Below are 26288 nucleotides of genomic sequence, written 5' to 3'. Positions count from 1 at the left end.
TAACAGATACGTGTCACAAGTCAGACATGTTTTGGCTAAATTCTATCAAACTTTCTGTTTAACCTACAAATATAAATGATGGTGTAATGTTTTGAGTTAATTTAATGGTGTTAAACTAAAGTCTAACTTCTTATCTTTGTAACCATGTATCACGTAAAAGGCCTAATTAAGCTTTGTGTTTACACTTTAAGGACGCAAACACCGGTGAATTAGCCGTGTGCTCCTCTCGGACCTTGTCGGACACCCCGATCTCCTTGCCGTAAACACTGGGAGCTGTTTTCCAAATTCACATCAATGCTGTCAAAAGATCCGGGACCATACTTCAGTCCTTCATAATAAAATGACATGCTCCAAAATATACCGTAAAGTCTTAAAGTCATTTTTAACATTCAGACTGCTTTCTCTCATCAAAGTCACTTTCATTTACTAATTTGACATGTGAATGACCATGTACAAATATAAAATTTCACTTCACCCAGTTATTCAAGCCATTTACTCTGGTTAAATGACACGGTAGGGCTTGTTTACTAGTGGTGCCAACGGAGAGCGCTTCGGCTTTTGCCACCTGGAAGAACGTATATTATTGTTGTGACATCATGGTGAATTGTCTTATATAATCTGTCGACGCCTATACTGCCTGTTTACCTACATTTAGCTATTTAAGTGTGTCATTAAAAACTGTTGTCATTTGCCTGCCTTCTACAATTGTACACACAGTCAGCACCATGGCAGGGCCTACCAATGCTTGAAATACATTTTGCAATTGTTGGTAGTCAAATTGACATACTTGGCCATGTATGAGGGCATGAATCAATATTATGTTACGGTATTTAGGAAACATATTTTAGTGTACTGTTTAGATGTAAAATGAGGGCTAGGTTGTGGTTCTTGCTTTTGGCTCAATTTAGTCACAAACTCTAATTTTACAGCTGCGCAGTACACTAAAATATATTTCTGAAAACACTTGCGCAATGGGATCTAGCAGATGCCTTTAGCAGCAGACAAAGGGGGCTCTGGGAACAGACAGAGAGCACAAGATGGAGGTAAAGCTACACGACTTTTTAAAGATTGTCTGTCTCATTGTGCTGTTAAGATATAGTGACAGTTAATAAGTAACATGTCATGGCCTAATGTGTTTTGTATGCCAGGTAAAAGTGGGGTGTGTGTTAAGAAAAGACCAGACTTGTAAAACTTTGAGATTCAGATTTAATTGTGTATTGTTCAGTGAAAAATAATAAAGGACACAGTCAGCTGTCACTAACATATTTTAAAGCAATAATAATAATAATAATAATGGTTAAATATCCAAGCCTCTTAATGTAGTAACACTTCGTCAGGCATAATGAGAGTTTATGACCTTTGGAAAATGATAAACAAATGCCCATAGGAGTCAGCTTTTAAAGTAGACAGGAGCAGACTGCAGGAATGAAACTCCATGCATATAAACCCTTCAGTTTAAGTTAAATGATGCTGAAAGCATAACATAGAGATTTCGGACTGTCAGTCTTTTACGGTGAGGGGTTTTCTCTAAAACATTTAGGGACTATGAAAATAAACAGCAAATTCTAAACAATCAGGGCTTTTGGATGACTGTGCCAACGAAAACCTAAACATAGGAGGGGCTGATGTGGCATTTCATACAAAAGGCCAGCACTGTGGATCGGCAAGACAGGGAATGAAGTGATGCCTTGTAAGACTCCATTTACAACATCTGTGGGGGTTTCAGTTAAATTTAGAGTGCTCATAATATCTGATTTCAAATGCATTTCTGCTGATGTATGTTGTTATATTTTCATCACAACATTTTGCAACATTTAAATATTTCATTTTAGTAGCAAAGTCACTTAGAAAATTTCAGCCAGGATACCCAGTTAAATAAAACCTAAAGAAAGGTAATCAGATATCTCTGAAAAAATACCTCATCAGAACAACACCTGATGTATTTCTGCAAGTCACTCACCATTTATTGAGACATAATTTATACTGTGAGGTTTTCCGCATCACAGCACATGGTCTCTCAAGTTCTCAACTTGAATTATCGTGTGTGGTGAACTGCTGAATTGTTCAAACTGCCTTAAATATTCAACATTTTAAATGGTTAACATGACCACTTTCTTTCACATTTTCCATGCCTGACATTTTTAATTTGACCTTCTTAGTTTGATAATACTTTGTGAAACTACCTAAATACTGAAACTGACATGTGTTGGGTTTGTAACACAGTCAGCAAGGGAACTGGGCAAACCACAGACGGACAGGATATGAACATTTTTACAGTGGACAATCAATTCTGCTGAATGACAGCTATGATGTTGGGGCCAGTTTAGGTCATCAGACAGACTCTGTCGTGGCTCTAGTCCACAGGAACAGTATAACAGGTATCTTGTACACAGTGTTCCCATCCACAAAAGCACTAGCACACCAAGCACAAATCTCCAAGTCCAATCTCCAATCTAAGTGCTGTAACAAGCATGCCAACCCAACATGTCGCGATACTACAATACAGTGATACTACTACAACACTAATCATTAAGTAGGGCTGCCCCCGACCAAGGATTTCCTTTGTAATTTTTTATATTTAGAGCGATTAGTCGACTAAACAACATATATATATATATATACCCCCACCCCCCATCCCCCAATTATAGCCTCAGTGAGTGAATAACACAAATCAAAATAATAACCCTTATTTTACAAGTGCGCACAGCCGCAAATCTGCTGTCTGTTAATGACACAAGCAAATTATTTCAGATTCTAATTCTGAATTTGTCGGAACATGGGCAGGTAGCTAGGCTTACGTTGCATGTTTAATTTGGTAGGTCATGTCCGTCGTGGACGAGTGAAAGTTTTCCTTGCAAAGTTTGCAAGTGACCTTCTTGAGCGTCATCATTGTTCTTTTCAAAGTGATCCCATATATAGATGTCTTTACGGACATGATTGGCTATTAATTGTTAACTGTCTAACCGCGATGTAGAAGGGACCTGGACCTGCCTTGTTAAAAAAAAAAACATTGACAGTGAGTGAGTGTCACAACCTCCTGTATCTGGCCCTTCAAAGGTCAGCCGCCAGTCACATAGATTCTCACTTAATTTTGACAAGACACGGCTCCAATTTTTTTTTTTTTCCTGCGACCAATGGACTAATTAAATTTTGGTCAGCAAATTATTTTTTAGTCAACCAGTGCTTGGTCGACTATTTGGGGGCAGCCCTACCATTAAGACATATTGGCCAATCAAGAGAAGAAGAAGATGTCGGCCATTGAGAAGCCTGAAAAAAAATATTACCCAAAGGCTATCTGGCTGCAATGGTGCACTGATGGCTCCATATTTCATTTGGACACCTCTTTTCCTTAATATAGTATAAGTCCTATAGCAAGATAAGAAAAAGCACTATTTAGTCCATGTGCAGCCGCTATTGTATGAACTGCTGCCTCATTTGAGACACCTCACAAAGGAGATAACTGTAGATAACTCTGACGTTACGAGCCAAAAACTCAGTTTTCTCAGATTAGTTTTTCAGTGACCTTAAACACCATTTGCAGGTGGGCAAAAGCCCAAAACTAGGGATACCGATATTATCGGCCGATATTGAGTTAAAAATGTAATATCGGGAATTATCGGTATCGGGTTTTTACAACCGATGTTAGTTCTGTAGGCGTCAGCATTTCCGAGTGTACCTGAATGCAACACGGGACGTTTACATGCGCGTGCTTGATGACGTATAACAACAACAACACGCTTCACTCGTAGGTTGCTAACCGTGTCTAACAAGCTTCAGCTCGCCCGGTGCATGAGATGTCCGTGGTTTGAAAGTATTTCCAAGTGTCACCTACTAACAGTATATGTGCGCTTTGCAATGACTGCAAGGCGTTGGTTATGAGAGGAGGAAACAAGGCGTCTTCCTTTAATACATCACATTTGATCACCCACCTCAAGAAGAATCATGCGGAGTTATGCGCTACATCTGTGCAGCAATGTGATGAAAAGAAGCAACAGCCGACAGCGAGAAACAAACTTTTTCTATAGTTCAAGATGCCAGATTCACCAAACGTGTGGAGTTCCTCGAGCCCCGTTATGTCTGTATAACGCCCAGTCGCAAGTATTTCTCAGACCAGTGTTTACCCGAATTGTACAGCATTGTTTACTGTCACATCGAGAAGGTAATTTCTGGTGCTGTATCCGTTAGATCCAATACAGGTTAGCATGTTGAGCTTGAATGCTAATTTATTGATTGTATTATTTGCCAAGTTACGGCCGGTTACTCAGTCTGGAAAAAGAGGACTATGTTTGTTTACTACTCTGGACTGAAGCTATGCATCTTCCTTGTTGTGATGTTGTCTGTAGTGTTGTTTGAGGCAAAATATTCTCTCTAAAAACACAAAAAAATAAATGAATGGCACTTTTTTCAATAACTTATTTTTTACAGACTGTGTTTACATTTGAAAAGCCGTGTTGCATTTATGTATGCATCCAGTGGGGCATCACAATAGAATTAGGCATAATGTGTTAATTCCATAATAGGTGATATGTGATGAATTTTGGTGTAAAAAGGCTGCATATATCGGTATCGGGTGATATCGGTATCGGAAATAAGGATTGGACAATATCGGAATATCGGATATCGGCAGAAAAGCCAATATCGAGCATCCCTACCCAAAACAGTTATGAGGTTCATTTTTTTGTGCGTATGCACTGAAACCAACTTCTTTGACCCCTATGGGCAAAGTACCCAGGAGGTTATAAAAATAAGTTTGTCTCCAAATGTTGTTGCTGTTTATGTGTCCTTGAGCAAGGCACTTTACACCCAATTGATCCAGTGGAGTTGTTCTCTTAATGTGTTTGTGTCCATGCCACCATGGCTCGGACAAATCACCGTTCTGTGAGGAGCTATTGGCAGCAGTGTGTGTGTGACAACACAGAGGCGACTGTTCGTCCAAAACAACAATGGCAGCTCCTTAAGAAGTTAGCATAGACGATGCACAAACTTTCTCCCGATTGGCTTCAGGAAAAGTTTGACAAGACTGATGGTTCATCCAATAACCTGCCAAGTATTGTTGAAGGTGCTTGTTCTTTTCCAAATAGTTTCCAATGATGGCTTCTCAGATGGTTCTGTGTAAAAAACCATCTGGTCAGGGACAACAGCAGAACAAGACAGACAGTGGTTGTCATGGTAAAGTCGTTTAAAGTGCCTAATGACATGGATCTGTTGTACTGTGACACACTGTCATGACCGGCCAGTTCAGACTTTGGCACTGACCTGCAGGAAGAGGAGGAGGTGGGAACATGACCCTAACTTCTCTTTCACCTTTCCTCCCTCCTTCGCCCAGACATTTTGGGCCACGGTGCTCTCTCACCCTCCCTGTCTCCCCAGTACCCTTGCTCTGGGCGCATCTAATTGAAAGCGATCTTGGGGCTGAGAGAGTTCCGTTTCTTCTCTAATCCCTCCACTGGGGGAGTCTCACATGGTCTCAATTACCCCCACCCCACCCCAGAACACTGGGTCCCCTCTCTCTGCTCTCTCTCTATCCGTCTCACCGGCCTGCTCCTCTGCCAATGCACCGGCCCGGGCCCTTTTTCAGCAGTTTATGTTATTAAGCACACACTGCCGAGTTCCTGTCCTTCACAGGGGCCTGGAGATGTTATCTTCCCTGCCGCTGTATACAGTTACCTCCAAAATATTCCATAAATTAGATTGGGATTGGCAATTCTGAATATAGAGGTGGAGGCTGAGGTGGTCAGGGATTGGCTGGGGATGGGAGGGTGTGGGGGTGGCGTTGGGGGTGAGGATAAGGAAAGCTTGGTGTAAGTAAGTAATAGCATGGGAGGATCTCCTTGTGTTTACACTGGATGGAGAACCACTGGTAGGTATGTCACTGGCAAAGTGAAGGTGAACAGAGGAGAAGTGGAGGGTGCTTAAGGGCTTGGGGAGGAGAGGAGACCCAAATCCAGTTCCTATTTGGATAGAGATTCCTTTGGAGGTGGAGTTGAATATCTAGTCTCAAAAGAGTTAGACTGGGCATTTATTGAGCTGGGGGAAGGGATGGGGGGGTTGTGTGCAGTGATACACATGCATCCCCCTCCTGTAATTAAACAAGGCTGTATTTGGACAAGTGACTTTTCAAGCCATGAACAGCTCTGTCAATCCCCAGAGCATGGAGAGAGGTCCTGAGCCACGACATCCATGGCCAATTAGATTAGGAGGAACCTGTGAGGTCTACAAACAATGGGCTCTCAGAGGATCTGCAATAACACAAACATGGCCCCTGACACACAGCTCCGGTACTTCAAAAGAAACCATTACCGGTCTTAGCTGAAGCAGTTAGAGACACATATTAACAATCACAAATTCATTACACTGACCTCGTTACGCCAAAAGTTCAAGGCTGTTTTTGACTTCAGAAATCATTTGCAGTGCAAGAGCTTGTCTTATAGACAGGAGTTGAATTCATAAATGTTAGTTGGTTATTAACCATTAAACTGCATTCACATTTATGTAAAAACATCTGTCATTCAATCACTATCCACTTCATGACCTTCATTTAACACAAATGATACACGGTCACAGCAACCTGAGCTAATGCTAAAAGAAAAAAAAACACAGAGAAACATCACTAAGTAATAATCTGAGCTACTCGGAGCTGAGAAGAAGTATTGTAGGTTTGAGAGAGAGGTGGAGACAAACATTGACAAATAAGAAATGAAATAGGGACTTGTTTGGTCCTTGTTCAAGTACGTGTGCAGGCATTCCGTAAAGAAGGTATGAGCAAGCTTTAGAATGAAGAGGGAAATGGGGGCACTGGGTCTGGGTCAAGGGTTCAGTCTTAACCTTGGGGGCTGACTGATCTAAATTGTGTTACCGGCTTGACTCCATGCATGGCTATTGTGGCACACTGTCCCTTAAATTAGAGTAGACTAGACTTCCTAGGGATGCAGCAGCAGTTTACAGCATTTCAAGATAGAGCCCCTAATGATGTGAGAAGGGTGTGGAATCAATTGAAAATGAACTCCTACCAACTTGCTAATTACCACAGTGCACATTGTGTAAGAGCTCTGAGAGGGAATTGTAAAACTTTATTGGACTGGGAGAAGAATGGAAACACAACGCTGAACAACAGAAGTGAATCAGCAGCTCCAGCCTGCTCATCAGTTTTATGAAGGAAAACACCACAATTGGCAAGTTTTCCAATAATTTAAGCAGCCACCATTAAGCAAACACAGTAGCTCTGGTAACAGTTATCCACTGAGGTTAGTGAGATAATAAAAGAAAAGCCTGAAGATGCAAAGAGGCTATGGAAAAAGGTTTGGGAGTTTTGTACGGATTCTTTTTACCAATGAAAAGTCCAAATGTAAATCTAAGCATGCTGTATACAATGTGTACACTGCATAATATCATACCTACCTACCTCATGTATGTAAAGCAACCTGTTACATTAATCTTCCCATATTTATTCCATTGTGTGTGGAGATTCTGAAATCTCCTTTGCTGTTTGGATTTTTTTCCCCCTTTGTTGAAACTACTATCAACATCTTTACTGTAGTTGCAGAGGAATAATACAATACTTCTTCAACTTGATCTTGTTCCAGTCACTTGGGATTTAAAACAGAAATGCTTAAAATGATAACGATTAATCCTGAAATATTTAATACATTTAAGGAGACTTGATGTGGTATGCTGTCAAGTTAAGTAAAGTGTTTCATGTTAGCTCAAAAATGGTGTCCTTGATGCAGTTATGGTTGGCATGTTCTGTAAGTGTCTTTGAGCCATGAGCTGCTGGCAAGAAGACGCATGTTAACATCTACACATGCAAGTGTATATAGGTAGATAACTGCAGGTAAGTAAGGTGTGAATTTATTTAAACATCTGCTGAAGAAATATATATATATACCTGTATCTACAGTATATATTCAGCAGCAAATCACATGTTCAGATGTACTTTAAATGTGTCATGCCAACCTTTGTTCTCTTCCCTTAAACACCTATGTGAATCATCCAACAGCCTTTTTGTTAGGGACAATCTGTTCTTGATTTGAGTTTCCTGATTCATATAAAATGCACAATGTTGAACGAGGGTGTTGCATTGGAGTCAAAAAGGAGCCCCTGAGCCCCTGATGATAGGGCACCAACTCCTGATGTGGAGCTGCAGAGGCTGGCTGTGTTTGTCTGTCCTCCACTCTGGAACATGTGGTTTCAGTTACAGAATGTTTTACTGCTCAACAATGTTTCTGCCTTGGAGCTCGGCACACTGCATAAAGACTACTTTGTCCCCTGATGCCCACACGGGAAGAGTCTGCCTCATTGTACACACACGCACAACGGGTGATGATGACATCAGCAAGGCCACTGAGCCCATGTCGATAAAGGTACTATTTTCTCCCTAGACAGTAACACTTTACCAGTGCATTGCCCCACTGTACTTAAAGTAAAAAACAATATTTTCAATACTTCCCATCTCCACATATAAGTTTAATTTTCCACTTGCCTCTATGTCTGCTATCCACTGCAGCACCAGTGCATGCTACAATAGAGCATGGCACTCAAATCTGTGGCTCATGACGGACGGATCATTAAATAAAAGCAAAAACAGACATGCCACCATGCCATGTGCCGCTGCTGAAACTAATAAAGATCAGACATACTGAGTAGCGCGTTTAATAAAAATAACAATGAAAAAAGAAAAGGGGGAACTACATATGGACACATGAAAGCAAATAAAACTTCAATATTGAACAGTGGATTACTGAATTGTAACAGGTCTCATAAGCCAATAATTCAGTTTGGAAAAGTATACAAAGTCAAGGAGGTGACAAGTGAACACATTTAATGTCACTAACATAACATCACACCTGCAGCTCTTTTCAATCACAGTGGTCCTTTACAACAAGAAAATGTGATCGTGATCTCATGGCCCTATTTGAAAGAGGTGATTAGCACACCCAGGAGAACGAAGTGAAAGGCTATGGGCAAGTTGGATGATGTCTGGCATGAAGTCACTGCGGTTGTCACTTGGCACACTTAAAACCATGTTCTTCAGAACCAAAGTGGTGCTAAACGCTGGTCATATGCATTGACAGAGCTGGTTCAGCGAGGCCACTTAACAGCTTCTGCCCTGTGCTATATTTAAATTAAATTTCCCAGCAGCAAACCCACCCTGGCCAGTAAGCCAATAATTCTGGGGTGGCATCGAGAAGCTCGAAATAAATTAAACTGCTTTTTTCTTCACTTTATTGAACTTAGATGTCACCTTTCACTTTATTAAAAACTGTTATTACACCAGGAACTGATAGATTAATTCAAATATACGAGCGAATTTTGAAAATGCGGTTGTAAATAGTGCAGCCTATGCAAGATGAAACCACTGCATCTGATACACTGCACGTTGGTTCAGCTATGTTTGAACTTGACAGGTCAATGCATAGGCCAAATATCTACGCTCACAGTTCATCACAGTATCCATCTCACTCCCCAAGCATTTTTGCCCACACCCTGAGGCCAACAACATGTGTAGCATTTGGTAGCCTTCTAACCCTGGACATGGTAACAGATGAGTGCAGGCCTAAGCTGAGTCAGAGAGAGCCATCCAGGAATTTTACAGAGAGCCAAAAACATCTCATCACAGCACAGGAAAGGCTGAAAGGTTACATTTGTTCGACATTACTGCTTGTTGGGTTCAGTGCGTGGACTGGAAACCTCACACCTGCTGGTGTCCGAAGCTCAGACAGACACGGTCTGTTTCATGTCAAACTAAATCTGTTCAACAACAATGCATATTTTTCTGTTTCTGTAGAATAACGCTTTTCTCTGAAATATCCATTCCATTTACATATTTACAGCATCCCACGCCCAGTGTCCATACACACTGCATTTGATTGGGGTAAGTCAAAAATTAATGTGATAAAAAAGCCCTATGTTGCCATTTCCGTGATCCAACAATCTAGATATGAAAGTATAACAGTAAAAAGAATATGGGAAATGTTACAGCATGTCATCAGTACAACCACTGCCAGAGATTATGATATCACATCTGATTTTAGCTAAAAAGAAGTAACTTGAGCTGTAGCGTTCAGAAAATCTAATCATCAGGGGTATTTTAACACGATGCTACCATATATGAATCCATAGTTTAAAAGAGCCATTTGGTTAAAGAATAAATACCCTCCATCATCCAGCTGCTACAACAGACCTACTCTAACATACCATGTTTGTTTTATTGTATGTATTTTAGCTTTATCTCATAGGGTTTTTTTTAAATGTTAAGTAATCCTTATTACGTAAAGGTATTTCTTCATTAATGACATGCTTGTCATCAATCCATTTAAATTCAGTATATATTATCATGGCTATTGTCATATTAAGTAATATGCAGTGATTTTACAATATACAATATCAATGATTAATCAATTTGTTACGTGCCATTGTGGTCCAATCTCGGCTTAGTCTTAAACGTAGTGCCCATTTATGAAGTAACTCTTATTTGGACAATGGAAAGTAATCTGTCGCCATCTTGTGGCAAAAGAAAACAGTTTTCATACACGCTGTTCAACTTACCATTAAACCCCTGCCATTTTTCAGTGAAGGGACTCATTTCAGGGGCCAAGGTGTCATCATTGATTTTCGTCATCTTGTGGAAAGAAACATGCAAATATTTACTGGGGAATGTTCTATGTAGAATAAATTATATACAATGTAACCTCTGTGAAATGTCAACAACACATGAATCAAAGTTTTACCTGTCTTGTAAAGCTCCTCTGGCAACCACTCAGCAGAGAGAAGTGTACCTTCATGAAATTCCACTCAATGTTACCTGGAAATGCAAAAAAAACAACTGATGACCTTCATTGTGAAGCTCATGTTTATCACAGTTTTATGAGAAACAGACATGTCACTCAAGTCATTTTGGTCCAAGCCTTATGTAAGTCCTGACTCATTTTTTCTTGGGCAAGTCAAGTCAAGTTACAGGTTATGTCAAGTCACGCCGAGTCCTTAGTCAAGGCAAGTCAAGTCACTTATGTGCAGTATCCGGTCTTATAAAGATAAAAATACAAGGTATAAGTTCTTGTCTAATAATATTATTGGCCAATTCAACTAACCAGATTAAAATGAACATATGAAATTGATTTGAATTTTTACTACAATTATTGATATTCCATTAAATAAATGTAATTCAACAAAAACAAATAAGTTTATAAAAGCATATTTATTTATAAATATATATACCCTCCTCAACCAAAAGGACATCCCCACATTAACATGTTTAAACAGTGAAATACTGAGAAGACTACAAAGTAATCAAACAAAAAACTTCTGCTGTATTTCATATTTAAACTGAAGACATACATGAACACAGACAAATCACTGAGTCATCATGTCTCAAGTTAAGTTACAAGTCTTTAACTCTCAAGTCCAAGTCAAGTCTTACTTGTTTTAATTTCTATCAAGTTGCAAGTCATTAAAACAGGAACTTGAGCCACTTCAAGTCTGAGTCACCAAGTCTCAAGTCCACATCTCTGATTAAAATAATACACTTTCTGTGATCAATGTTTGGCATTCCCTCTAATTAAAAAAAAAGAAGCATAATCTGACTGTGCGACTGTAGGTCAGAGCTTAATCATCTAACTAATATAACCTGTCTTTCTGGTAAAGTTTATAACTACAAATACATTATTTCAGAGTTAAAATCCTTTATATTACACATTTGCAGCACTCTCTCTTCCCCCTAAATACCAAAGAGTTACTTGTTCTAACAACAGTTGAGGTGGCTCTTTATAGCTTTGCTGAACAATGGATTGATAATGTTACTGACACAGACAACAGAGATGAAAGTCAAGTCATCTGAAAACATCTAAGGAAAAATGAAAGATAACGTTTCTTATTTAAGTGGCATGACTTATTTTCCTTTGTTGCTAATGATAATTAACATGCAAATGAGCCCCGGGAGCAAAATAGGGGCACCATGGTTCGTGGTTAATAATTACTCTGCAACACCATGGTTATAAATGAGATCTTTTCAGGTACAAGACAGGACAGTAATTGGGGTTGTGACTAAAGAACCTGTAACATGGAAAATTTGTATTGGAAAGTGGAAATTGTTTTGATACTGAGAAAATAAGTCTGAAAGGAACTGGTGAAAAACAAATGACCTTATGATGGATTTGTTATAGGTTGTTTTAAAGGACACAGAAAGCAGGCTGCATTCATTTTCCTTTTTCTGAAAAGCTCACTGCAATGCTCACTCAGGATGTGGAGGCTGTTTGTCCTACTAGAAAACCTTGGAGCAAAGACTAACTTTTTGACCAAACGTCTTTACCGCATTTAAACAGTTTGGCTGCTCTGCATGAACTACTACAATATTCCCACAATATACATGGATATGTCCACCTGTCACACACTGTCAAAATACGATTATGAAGATGTTAAGCAGGGCAATTAGAAAGGAGCATGTATCCCAAGTGCCCATTTGAATTATAATGTTTGTTTTACCTACGGAATAAAATACGTTTTGGGTCCTCATCTTGTCTGAATGCTGCAGCGGGGGCACAGTGTTTCTGCAATGCAAAGGTAAATGGATATGGCTTAACGTATTTAATCAGACTTGTTGGGACAAAGTGAAAAGAAGGAAATCCAACTCTAATAGCGTTTGTGTTAAACCGGACAAATTGTTGATGTTGGATTTAAGAAATACAAGTTACAAAAATGTTTTTAATTTGAATGAATGTCCTTTAATGAACTGCTCTATCTATGTCTAGTGTTTTTAAGGGAACTGCTGAGATGTGACTTAATTATTGTTTCTACTTTGTTGGCATTGTGCATGACTCTGGAAGATGTATGGAAATAAATGTTTATATTGAATCTTTTCAATAAATAAGTATTGTGCAATTTTAAAAAGATACCACCTCAAAGTTGAAATAAGTGAATTTTTTAAAAACTAAAAAAAGCATTCTGTTCAGTCTCATGAACGATAACAGCTAAAATAGTTATATTGTTAACATGCAAGGTTCTACAATGACATATAGTTAACATTAAGGCGATAATGACCGAGCATTACTGGACTAACGTTAAATAAACAAACCTACCGGAGGGCAGGTCAACTTCTCCGCGATAGTTTAGGAGAGGAAGACAGGTGTGTTACAAAAGTTACAAAAACAGAGCTGGCGATTCACACCAATGTAGGTAGCAATCCAAGATGGCGACCGGTTTCTTCCTCGCTAACTCGCTACCCTCAGAACAGAAGAGCTGTCCCTGGAACAGCGACATGCTCTAAAGCAATTCTGATATAGTGGACCTCGTCTTTTACTTCCGCAAACACTTACACAAAAAGTAAAACAAACAAAAGACAAATGCATACAATTGAATGAACCACACATGTTCAGGTTAGTAGGCCTAGTTCTCTTAACACCATGTGAGTGATGATATTGCCTTGTAATGAATGGAGTATTGTATTAAATATTTTCTACTGTACATCCATTATTAAAGTATGTTAGGCCTATTCCAGTTAACCTGTTAATTCAAACTTTGTATTTGCTTTAGGATAGCTACTTCCGTATTATAAAATATTTTAAATACGGCCTATAATTCCCATGTAGCCTTATACAGTAGACATTATTATATATTGTAGAAAAAAATGAAGGAATATTCACAGGAATACACAAGGAAAATATTCTTCTCTGGGCAGTAATGGACAAAATTAAACAAGTGTCTCTTAGCATAGAGCTGTATATTTGTCTGATTTGTATTTCACATGTCATGTTTTTTGCTCTTTGCCTTCTGTTTTTCAATATACTGTGCTTTCTTGTTATTCACCCAGCTTGCAAATGTTTTTGCACATTTCCGCTGAACTTCTAAGGACATAAAATGATGGATAATTTCAAATGATGCTGTAGAAATGATGTCAAATTTGAGCAGTAGTTTGGAACCAACACGAAAATACCATTTTGATCTGGTCTGAATAAGAAAACATAGAAAACACTGTATCAGCCACTGCATTCTTTATTTGATGACGTGAAACAATCAGCAATGACACAAACCAACCAAACATCTTAGTTCCTGGTCATCACCTGGAGAAAAAAGAAACAAAGAAGAATATTTGAATATAATCCACTAGAGGGCACTAGAGCACCTGTGCTGCTTAATCACTAATTTCAACTCTTCTATACTGAAGAGTGACTCAAATTCAAATTGAGATCATCATTACTGTATTTCATAATGTGTAATTTCTGGAATATAGATATAAATATGGCATAAATAAAAAATGCAACATTAGGGTTCTGCTCTTTTTAAATAAATAAATTGCCCAGGTTTTGTCTAATATCAAGAGCCACGTAATAAGCACAAGAAAGGCCTGGCCATCAGTAGTTTAAGGGTCTTTCTGCTTTTCTTATTTGTCTGTAATGCCAGTAAACAGTGAGTGGCTCAAAGCTAAGAAATAAATAAAACATTATCAAGTGCATCATGAGATCTTTTGGACAAATATTTTACTATTCAATGCTTATTCACTCACGTTGTTGATCCAGGAGATGTAGGCGCTGACCCTAGTGAAGACGGAGGGCTTCTTGGGGTAGTTGCAGCCCATGCTAGAGCCAAAGCTCACCACACCGTGGACGTCCCAGGTGCCATCAGGGTTCTGACAGTTCAGGGGACCGCCGGAGTCTCCCTGAATGGGAACAGAAACAATAGGATATCGGGCAAAAAACTTTCACAGAACACAGCATATGCTTTTATAAAATGAAAAGTAAAGATATGGTTGAGTGTTTTCGAATCAGGCTCACATTGCAGCTAGCCAGCTGTCCGTCTCCTCCAGCGCAGACCATGTTGCTGGTGACCAGGCTGCCCCACCAGTCAGACCTTGTGCAGGTGGACTGGCCGACCACAGGAAGAAGGGCCTGCTGCAGGATGTCAGCAATAGGACCTCCAGCTTTAGGAAAGAACGGGGCATTTAGATGCAGGGCTGCAGTCAAGACCACCTTATTCAAGACTGAAGTGGGTGAAAGTTTCTTAAAGATCAGAACGTTTCGTAAGGATTAACAGATTATATACCCTATCTATTTGTCTGAGCTTGTATCAAATATTCATGTAATCAGCATAGACAACTTTGACTTCTTCCAGGTTAATAAGTAAGACATGTAATTCTTAAAGGTCCCATTGGGCTCACTTTTAGGTTCATACTTGTATTTTGTGTCTCTACTAGAAGATGTTTACATAATTAAATGTTCAAAGGAGAAGGTGGAATAGAGTGTCTTGTTCACACAACTTTGACAGGAAGATGTTTATAACATTAAATATATGAGGGGGACATTAATGTTGCCGGTGTACCGTATGTTGACAGTTTCCTTTTTTCTTTTATTTTTTAGTTGTTAGGACTTACTCCAGAGACGACCCCAGCCGGTGACGTAGCAGGGAGCATCGTGAGGCAGAATTTCACCAGAGTTGGGAAGGCAGGCGGCCTCAACGGTGTCAGTGAAAAGGACAGGAGTTGACAGTTTGATCAGGGCGATGTCGTTACTAGAGCATAAATACAAAACGAACGTTAATGAGCATTAATAACATGGGCAGAGCACTTATAACAAAATAGTCGGAGCAGCATAATATACAGTCTACAAGATGGAAGGGAAATGACTGAGCCCACCGGATTCTGTAAGAGTCCCAGTTCTCGTGGACGACAATCTTGGCGGGGCTGATGGCGATGGAACCAGGCTCATTGTTAGTCCTCAGATTGTGTTTTCCCAGATAGACTCTGTAGGTGCGACTGCTGCTTGGCCACAAAAAAACAGCAACAGTGGTCAGAGTTGCTTTCATCTGGGATGTATTCAAGAACAGCAAAGTTACTTATAACAGGTACCAATACAATTACCAATATAATAAAATACTTTATTATCATTATTTCCCATCACTACTGTTGCTGCCAATATACAGGGTTCATGTAGCTCTGAGTGTGATTAAGTTAATGCGTTTAAAGTGTTTAAATTAATACGGCCTGTGTTCACAAAAGTGAACTCATTAATATTCTGATTCCTATTAAAAAAAAAGCTTTTTCTCAAATTATTTCATAGAACAAAAATAATAATACTAACAATCAGTTACCACAGCTCATCAAGGCCTTTTTCTTGTGCCCAAGGACTATATTTAGTATAAGGAAAAGTGCCACAATATTTGTTTTGATTGGTCTAAAGCCTTGAAATCTGGTACAAACATACTTTGGGAAAGTATCCAAAAAGTAAAATGTTAAATGTTTTCCATATGACACTGTTTTTACACTGCATATATGTGCATGTCTTTGACCTGATTGTGCTCCTTTCACATCATATTCTTATTATACTATATGTTGTCTTTGGGCATAACGGACTACAGTTTTTTTCCTAAAGTATAATGGAGTATATGGAGAGAACAGTACCCAAAAACTTAATATAGAAAAATAATTTGATTGATTTTTTAAATTTCTTCAGATATCTGCTCAGAGCCCAGAGAACACCCTCAAAGGAAATTCATGGTTTCAGCTGCAGGCAAAGACTAAACTGAATTGCCCTATCACCCTGCTGGCCTGGATCTCGTTGTCCACTGTGCTTCATATACCTACTTGACTTCAGATTGCTTTAATTTTTTTTCAAGCCACACCTGATGCAGTGAGCAGCAGTGAGGACCCACTGGTTGGAGATCAGGGTGCCACCACAAGTGTGGTAGTAGTTGCTGCCACTTTTGTACTGCAGAGACACCTAAACAACCACAGCACACAAATGTTGTTTGACTTGAGGAAATGGACAGAAGACAGAATTTAAAGGAGAAGTCTTAAAGGAGCATACCTGCCAGGGCCAGCTGTTCTCACGGACATCATCTCCACCAACCACCTTGGTCAAGGTGGGAGGGAAGGTGGGCATGCCACACCCATAGGCTAAGAAACAGCACAGATTATAGTGAATATGACAGTGTCTTAACACCAGCAGCAATTTAACTGCTGTGTTTGCAGAGGGATAAAATGTGAATCTCTCAATACTTCATATCAGATGTATAGGCCACTTCATATAAAAAGAATGCAGGGTTGTGTGTGGCAACATATTTAATTGTTTGGTCAGAATAGTATCAGAGCTTACCACCAGCGACAAACAAAGCCAAGATTACGAACTTCATTGTGACTGTCTTCAGTAGAGGTTCAGGGGGACGTGCTCCTCCTTATATAATGCTTGAACAGACCTGTTTAATGACCTGAAATGTGTTGCTTAACATTTGCCTCCGAGTAGCCAGGTCAAGTTGGTGGGAAAAATAAATCAACCTTGGAGATAAGTAACCACAAATATCCCAAAATACACCTTATCTCCCTAACTCAACGTCTGCGTGTGAACCTCACAGATGTCTTACTGTGACCCGAGCTGGCCAGATCATTTAACTTTAAATAACAGGTGATGTTCGCACACTATGGCTATAAACTTATTTTTAAAAGTACTGTCTATCTCAATTTTACGGAAAAAAAATAAAATGTGTGGTCCTATTTTATATGTGAATATACACAAGGTATGAAATTAAAATTCATGTTGCCAGGCTTTTACTACAGAAATTAGTGGACAACAATGTATCTTACTGTATGTTTGTATATGGACATACACCATCAAATGCTGATATTTATAGTCAAATCACAGAACTGCTGCAATATTTTTGCTGTGATATAAAAGTTATTGGATCAGTGCCGTTTAATATATTATTATACACTATGTTTAAGAGCAGATATTGCAATCCAACCTTATAAACAGACTTGATTTTGTGTAGATATTTGCACAGCCACAAGAAACATTTAGTTATTTCATGAGTAATGGAGACTTCAGGTGCTGGAGGAAGCACTCTGTTTCTTTGGAAGGAAATTGGAAGGAAAGGAAATTATAGAGTAGAGAGGCTACATTTGATATGGATTATGGCTCTTTGCGTCAACTTCAGCGCTTCATCATCAAAGCTAAATAACACTTTTTTCCACTGACTTGTTCAACAAACAAGTCCAAATGTATACATAAACTCAGGACACTTTGGCCTTGGCCAAGTAATCCCCGTCATTTCTGGCCGTTTTGAAGTCCACTTAGCTCCACCTCAATATTAAGATTTCTCAAAGGGAAAAAAGGTTGCATAACACGATGAAAGGTATAAATATGTCAGATGTTTCAGTGCAAACTGTAGAGATACAGACAGGATGAAGGTTGTCATTTTTGCTCTCTTTGTTGCTGGTGGTAAGGAACGCGCGCGCACACACACACACACACACACACACACACACACACACACACACACACACACACACACACACACACACACACACACACACACACACACACACACACACACACACACACACACACACACACACACACACACACACACACACACACACACACACACACACACACACACACACACACACACACACACACACACACACACACACACACACACACACACACACACACACACACACACACACACACACACACACACACACACACACACACTCCAACGTAGGTAATTCAGCTTTCTCTACAAACAAATAACCAGTTGTGTCTCTGTCTGTCCCTTCAGCCTATGGGTGTGGCCTGCCTACCTTCCCCCCTGTGGTGAGCAGGGTGGTTGGAGGAGAGGATGTCAAGCCTCACAGCTGGCCCTGGCAGGTAAAATGTTAAAAAAATATACATCAATGTGTATGAAAATGACATATTATAGACTGCAGACTAAATGAGAGTGAAGTAAATAGTAAACTGATAAAGATATGCACTACAGCATATGACAAGGAGACAAAATCTCTCACAATTTTAAGCAACGTATTTCGAAAGAGGCAAGGTTTAGCATATTTCAAACACAGAGGAAATTCAAAGTTACATAGGTGCAGGAATACATTAGAACAATGTTTAAAATACAACAGAGAAGAAAATAGAATAAATGTAGATAAATAAAATGAGAAAAGACAGACAAAAAAGAGACCAGAAATACAGTCATAGGGTGGTTTCCGGTGCAGTAAGTTGCCCCCAAAAAGTGCAGTACAGAAAATAATCAAAGGTACAGAAAAAGTCAGGGTGTATTTAATATTGGAAAGAGAGACAACTTAATGTGTGCCTGTAAACAGTAGGTCTTTGAGAGCAGATTGACAAAAAAATACCGTGTTCACGTGTATGTTTTCAGATTTCCCTGCAGTACAACAGGCAGGGCGAGTGGAGACACACCTGTGGAGGTACTCTGATCTCTAACCAGTGGGTCCTCACTGCTGCTCACTGCATCAGGTACGAAACAGTGGAGCCCATGACAGTTCATGACAATGACTTATCATAACTCATTGCAGCACTGACACAATATTAGCAACCAGTGACATGCAGTTAGGAAATCTTAAATGTGCCAACTGTAAGGTGATTTAATTAGTCTCCAATAGATGTTTACTTAATTGAGTCATTATCTTCACCCACTAGCACATTCCTCCACTTTTTTCACTTGTAGGACTTTTAGTTTTTACTTTTTAAGCTTATTACAGAAAAGCATAAAGACATGTAATATCTTAGCTAATAAATCACTGCTTCATATTCTTCTCTCTGTCAAATTTCAGTAAAGGCAGGGATTACAGAGTGGCCATGGGAAAGCACAACCTGATACAGACAGAGGAGGGTGTTGTGTTCATGGGCACCGCTAACATTGTTGTGCATGAGAAGTGGAACCCCTTGTTCATCCGGTAAAAAAAAGAAAAAAAACTTGAACTGAGAATCAAAGAGATCATTTCAGTAAATATTACAGTTGCAGATGTAATGATGAATCTAAATGTGCGTTTCCTCTCCAGTAATGACATTGCTCTGATCAAGCTGGAGTCCCCCGTCACCTTCTCTGACAGCATCATGGCTGCTTGTCTCCCTGCTGCTGGCTTCATCCTCCCCCATGACGAGCCCTGCTACGTCACTGGATGGGGTCGCCTCTATAGTGAGTGCCCTGCCTCTCTTTGAGACAAAATCTGTTTAATTTAATTGATCACCTAAAACTCAAATATTTTCCATGTATTTTTGATTATAATGCAGGTCTAGGTGCTATGTAAATATTGTGAAAGTATTAAAATGCTTAATCTACAGAGAAATGCACACAGCCCATATTCAGAAACTATGCTTTTAAACAAACCATCAGGACCTCAGTACCATTGTGATGTCACAACTGTACTACATATAGGTAGAAAGTGCCGCTACACTGTTGCTACAGTCATTCTCCGGGTGCATTGACGGTGCAGAGACCCAGAAACGCTGACCAATCAGAGCAGGCTTTTTCGGGAGGGGGACTTAAAGAGGTAATCGCTAAAACGGAGCGCTTCAGACATAGGGTGAATACAGGTGGTGTCCAATAGTCCAGTGTGCATTATATCTCAAAAAAGACAAAACTAGCTGGTAAGAATAATTTCCTGCGGTTTTAATATGTGAGTGCGTGTGTGTAACATGATAACATTAAACACATTAATAAATTAATGCTTTCTTGCTTTACAGGTTGGATGAGAAATATTTTTTTGACTAATCCTTCCTAAACAGAATTTTTTCCCTCAAACCTGCGGTCTGATGACATTTGTCTCGTTAAGGTTGTTTTTCTCACTAGTCTTTTACCTGAGCTGAAGTTGAGCTAGTGTACATCTCTCCTCCTGACAGCTGGAGGTCCCATTGCTGACATCCTGCAGCAGGCCCTCCTGCCCGTGGTGGACCACGCCACCTGCAAGAAGCCTGACTGGTGGGGTTTCCAGGTGAAGGATACCATGGTCTGTGCAGGTGGTGATGGAGTGGTGTCTGGTTGCAACGTGAGTCTAAAATGACACAAAAAGACGAATCGCACTGTCGCACCAATGCTTTTGGACACTGGACATTAATTTTTCCTCATATGTTCTTTTGTTTTATTTGTTTGTTTTTTTGTGTTCTGTACTTAATGTATTGTACTGTTTTATACTATTTTCATCTCCTGTGATATTAAACTAAATATCTTTTGGTCTTGGACTGTGTTGATCAGACAAAACAATTTGAATAGGTCAATTTAGGCTTGATGGTGTCATGAAATTGTGACTTTTCTGACAAATTATAGACCAAAGATCAAACAATTAATGAAGAGAGTAAATATCTACGGATTGATCAGTAATTACAATAACTGTTACACAAATAAACAGTAACTGCTCTGTTACTTTACACTTTAGTCTTTTGACTTTAACACTTCCTCTGATACTGTATGAGATTCCCTAAAAAATCTGAAAAATCTCTTTTATCTTATTTCGTGAATAACATTCAGTATTTCTGAGGAAGTGTGTTAGTTAAAAGGTCTAAAGACAAATGTATCAGTAATGTTTGATGTGAACACTAAGTGCAGTCACTAAGTGTCTTTCAGCAGTTATTTTTAAATGTGGAATTTACACACTGATCATGTTTTCCCTCACATGACTCAGGGTGACTCTGGCGGCCCTCTGAATTGCCAGAAGTCTGATGGAGCCTGGGAGGTTCATGGCATCGTGAGCTTTGGCTCCGGGCTGAGCTGTAATTACGCCAAGAAGCCCACTGTTTTCACCCAAGTCAGCTCCTATATCGACTGGATCAGCTCTGTAAGCTCTCGAACCTCTCACTACATCAATATTTGGGCTATTTTGTTTAAGTTTTAAGGATTAAAATAGTAAAGAAATGACTGCAGCATTAAATCTAACATGTCTCTATTATCTCTTCCACAGAAAATGGTGGCCTATTGAGAGGACAGGCTTTTGAGATCATAGCCATAATGTGCACATATAAAATAAAGTGAAACTATAAATGAAATAAAATGTCAAGATTGTGTTCTTTTATGTTTTGTACCACACATTGTCTGTTTCAGTTTCCCCGAAACATGAAAGCAATAAAACATAACTTAATCGTAATCAGCCAGAATATAACTTTTATTTTGACGAATATATAATTTATTAAGTTTGATGAATAATACTTAGCAGAACAGGAGCCAATGTTCCCCATGGGGAGTAGTGATGGGAAAATCCTGTCACCAACCACATGCTGTGTTTTCAGTCTCCACCATTTGTTTGACTTCTGTATGCGTCAGCCAGGTTTCCCAGGACAGTCTATACACTGCAGAAGTTGCTAACATGCAGTATAAATACAAGCCTGCTCTTGACACAAAGTTTAGGCACGGACTACATACTCTACGGTCATGAGGAGACTGGTGATCCTTGCTTTTGTGGTAGCTAGCGGTAAGACTTCAATTTTCTCACAGAAATTACTAAAAACTAATTTCCTGTAGTATCATCCAGATGAATAGTCCCTTATTAGTTATATCTAAAATTGTATCTGAAAATAAAATATTAATTGTTCAAGCATCACTGAACTTGTTTATTCGTGCCTCATTAATAATTAATCAGAAACTCAAAAAATGTTTAGTGTGGTGCAAAAATCACAGTATACATTATTAACCTTTTCCCAGCCTATGGATGTGGGCTCCCGAGTTTCCCTCCTGTGCTGAGCAGGGTGGTGGCAGGAGAGGACGCCAGGCCTCACAGCTGGCCCTGGCAGGTAAGCTCTGGTCTAAATGTGTAAAACATGTTCACTCTGACAATCACACAACAATGGCCAATTGCCAACCTTCTACCCCATACGTCCTTGCTCGGATCACACCCATCTTTGAACTCTCCTTCATTTTGATCTAAACTTCACATTTAACATTTTGGGGCTGTATCTTGCACATACAGACAGGCATATAAACACCTAGCAAAATACTCAAAACTGCCTCTGTGGTAATTCTCGCTACAAGGTGTCTCCAGGACTGGATTTTATTATGCTGACACACGCACACACACAAGCACACGCACACCCACACCCACACGCACACGCACACGCACACACACACACACACAAACAAGATGAATACAATACCAGCAACTCTGTTGTGGATGGTAATCATCAGTAATGTGGATATAATGAATGGCAAGTAATAGAACAGGCTGGTAAGTTTAGAAAAGGACATCACTTACTGTAATGCAGTTCTTTACACCAGGAAAGACAACACTCAAAATCTTAGACAATATCTAGTCTTATATTAATATAATATCTTTATATAGCCTAGCCCTATGTTGGAGTGAAATTGTAATGTGTAGTAATACACACTGTGCTCTCTCCGCTCTGCTCAGATCTCACTCCAGTCAGACAGCAGTGGGCGCTGGAGGCACGTCTGTGGAGGCACCCTCATCTCTGCTGACTGGGTCCTCACTGCTGCACACTGCATCAGGTATGTTTAACTCCACCCGAGGGAAAGGTTGTCAATATAATCACAGTAACAATACAGCATGTTCTTTTTGAAAGGCTCATAATATAAAAGGAAATACTCATCTACCCAACAGGAAATGCTTTGTTTTGCTTTTTGTGTGACTGTTACGAGCTGTGGGTTTTGGGAGTGAACAGAAGCACACAGTAGTTCTTCTCCAATAAGTAGCAATGGCTACCATGCCTGAACAGAGAAAGAAAAGAGTGGTGTGTACAGTAAAGAAGTTCAAGAAGTGTTTCTCTACAGTAAAGACAGCTTATAATCAGAAAAAATCCTAAAAAAAAAAGTAGGAGATATCAAAGGTTACAACTTAAAAAAACAGCTTGGTCTCCTAGGCAACCCTGCAATACCTCAACAGGACTACGAAGCGTTTGCAATCCTACTATCAGCTTGATCACAGTTTTGTAAACACAGGCTGAAAAGTCAATACTACTGTCTAAACCCTGTGTCATCTGCCATGCCGCAGTGACCGCTACAACTACAGAGTGGAGCTGGGTAAACACAGCCTGAAGGCGAGCGAGGAGGGCTCGATAGCTCGGAGGGCAGCCACAATCATCACTCACGACGACTACAACACCCTGCTCAGCCGGTAACAGCTGCTCACACAGCTCAGCATCCCCTCACAAGTCCAAGTGAAGAACATAGTCAGCGGGGCACCATGTGTGCAGAGTATCAGTTAACTGGTATTCTATGAAATGAGGAAGTTGATGCAGCAAAACATACCTTTCTATATGTTTTCTATATCTATATATCATATCTTTTGCAGCAATGACATTGCCTTGATCAAGCTGTCATCCCCCGTCACCTTCTCTGACACAATCATGCCCGCCTGCATCCCAGACCGGGGCGTCGTCCTGCCACACGGTGCTCCCTGCTATGTCACCGGCTGGGGTCGACTCTCCAGTGAGTGACTCCACCTCTGCCGAATGGATCACTGTGAATCTGCATTACAAATTTCCACCTGAGACTTAATATATGCCTGCTCAGGCAGGTCTATGCCCCCTGTCAGTCAATTTAGGCCAAATATTGAAGTCAAACCAAGAATATTTCATAAGCGCCATCCATCAGCTTAGGCTAAATCACACATATGGTAGGGATTCACGTCTTAGTGCAGCTTCCAGTTTTCTACGATCATCTTTTAACATTAATGGTACATCAAAAAGAGAAAAGAAAGTTTTTCGTAAGAGACAAAAATGCACAAGAGCTGGGGTACAACAATGAATTCATAGTTCTACAAAGCAGTTGGGATGAAATTATCCATGTAAACACACACAAAACTGATTTTTATTAGGTCTAATTTTACATTTAACTGATTTGATTTTTCTATGCTTATTTCCTTTGGTACAGATGTAGTCTGATAGAAAGCATGGTTTGCAGGCCTCAAACATGTGCCGACACGTATAACGGTCTTGTGAGCGTTTGGTATTTAAGTAGATTTTGAGAGCATAAACACTCTGGTACCATTTGACTGTGTTTAAGCTCAGAAGTTGAAACAGAGGGGAGATTTTGTTAGAACTAAAAGCTATCTGTGTAGTTGTGGTATCCACAATTATAAATCGGTAGTGGGTATAATCCAGTATAATCAAGGTAGCACTGTTGCAGCTGAATGGCTCAAGAGGCATCCCATTTACAGCTTTTGGGATACCATTAGTTTTGGTATTAAATGCAATCCTGTAACTCTCTAGCCTGGGTGCCATCTGTAACAGCAAAAATGATCTCCCTCCAGCACTTCACCTGTTCCCCGAGTGAATCTCCCTCAAAGAAAAATCTTGTTTCTTACTCAATTTAAGCCTGTTTCTTCACTACAGCCAGCGGTCCTCCAGCTGACATCCTGCAGCAGGCTCTCCTGCCAGTGGTTGGCCACGATACCTGCTCACAGCCCGACTGGTGGAGTGTCCTGGCAACAGACAAGATGGTCTGTGCCGGAGGTGACGGCATCACTGCTGGCTGCAATGTGAGTTCATACCGTAGATGAAAGGGTCATTATCAAGATGCAACAGTAATTTAAATCAGTGATTAATTCATTAATTAAAGCAATGAGTCTTGTCATCTGTAAAATTTCCATCTAGTACAGCATAAAAGTCGAAAAGGAAATGACTTTCACTTTGAAATGGTGTAAAAATTCTGCATGATAGTCTTAGTTTCTTTACATAAGCCGCTACCCAACAATGTGTGTGCTGACCTGCAGGGAGACTCTGGTGGCCCCCTGAATTGCAGGAACCCTGATGGCTCCTGGGACGTCCACGGCGTGGTGAGCTTTGGTTCTGGTCAGGGCTGTAACGTCCTTCAGAAGCCCACTGTCTTTACACAAGTCAGCTCCTACATCAACTGGATCAACACAGTGAGGAACATTTTCATTTTATTACCTTGCCAGCATAAACAATGAAACTTGTAGCCGACAAAAGCCTCCGCTTTCAAAAGCAGGAAGTGTATTTTAATTGTGTTTTCTATTGTTTACTCTGCAGGCCATGACCAGCTACTGAAGAAGCTGTTCAAGTGCTTGTGTCAGCAATAAGAACAACAACTATGATTTATAATGTGTTGTCTTGTTTTGTTTTACAACTGCAAAGTAAAAGAAAATACGGTTTATCAGTGCAAACACATCAAGGTCACATATTATTTTTATATTATATATATATTACAGCAGGTTGAGGTGCTATTTAAGTACTGTGAAAGTATCAAAATGCTCAATGTATATATACAGATATATATATATATATATATATATATATATATACACACACACACACACACACACACACACAGACATATATATAAATATACACATACATACACATATATATAGATATATATATATATATATATCTATATATACAGATATACACATACATATATGTAGAAAGTGCTGCTATAGTGCTCTTAGAGGTATTCCCGGCTACAATGAAAGGAAAGGAAAGGCTCCAGGAGCAAAGATGTGGAGGACCTTGAAGAAACACTGAACAGTCTGGGCTTTTTTCAGGTGGTGGGACTTCGAAACAGACCTTTAAAGTGTTCCAGACAGAGGGTGAACACAG

General features: G+C 39.7%; 3 protein-coding genes across 3 annotated transcripts; 2 read left to right on the top strand and 1 right to left on the bottom strand.

Annotated features, from left to right (window-relative positions):
• Nucleotides 1–14033: 14033 nt before the first annotated feature.
• On the bottom strand, nucleotides 14034–17115 carry LOC310952062 (chymotrypsin-like elastase family member 2A; the record flags this gene model as incomplete). The annotated part of the gene is made up of 8 exons (XM_083920549.1): nucleotides 14034–14051; nucleotides 14495–14647; nucleotides 14763–14908; nucleotides 15359–15495; nucleotides 15620–15745; nucleotides 16606–16703; nucleotides 16791–16879; nucleotides 17079–17115. 8 exons carry the CDS (start codon nucleotides 17113–17115, stop codon nucleotides 14034–14036), a joined length of 804 nt encoding a protein of 267 aa, XP_083776675.1.
• Nucleotides 17116–18160: 1045 nt separating this feature from the next.
• Nucleotides 18161–21697, top strand: LOC310952302 (chymotrypsin-C-like; the record flags this gene model as incomplete). Its single annotated transcript, XM_083920875.1, has 8 exons — nucleotides 18161–18197; nucleotides 18544–18632; nucleotides 19141–19238; nucleotides 19556–19678; nucleotides 19784–19920; nucleotides 20625–20770; nucleotides 21404–21556; nucleotides 21680–21697. 8 exons carry the CDS (start codon nucleotides 18161–18163, stop codon nucleotides 21695–21697), a joined length of 801 nt encoding a protein of 266 aa, XP_083777001.1.
• Nucleotides 21698–22146: 449 nt separating this feature from the next.
• LOC310952061 (chymotrypsin-like elastase family member 2A) lies at nucleotides 22147–25736 on the top strand (the record flags this gene model as incomplete). The annotated part of the gene is made up of 8 exons (XM_083920548.1): nucleotides 22147–22186; nucleotides 22417–22505; nucleotides 23120–23217; nucleotides 23720–23842; nucleotides 24020–24156; nucleotides 25062–25207; nucleotides 25442–25594; nucleotides 25719–25736. 8 exons carry the CDS (start codon nucleotides 22147–22149, stop codon nucleotides 25734–25736), a joined length of 804 nt encoding a protein of 267 aa, XP_083776674.1.
• Nucleotides 25737–26288: the final 552 nt, after the last annotated feature.

The sequence above is a fragment of the Echiichthys vipera genome, assembly GCF_963691815.1.
Source record: "Echiichthys vipera genome assembly, chromosome: 9".
NCBI classification, from domain to species: Eukaryota; Metazoa; Chordata; class Actinopteri; order Perciformes; family Trachinidae; genus Echiichthys; species Echiichthys vipera.
This window is presented reverse-complemented; position numbering and strand designations above follow the sequence as displayed.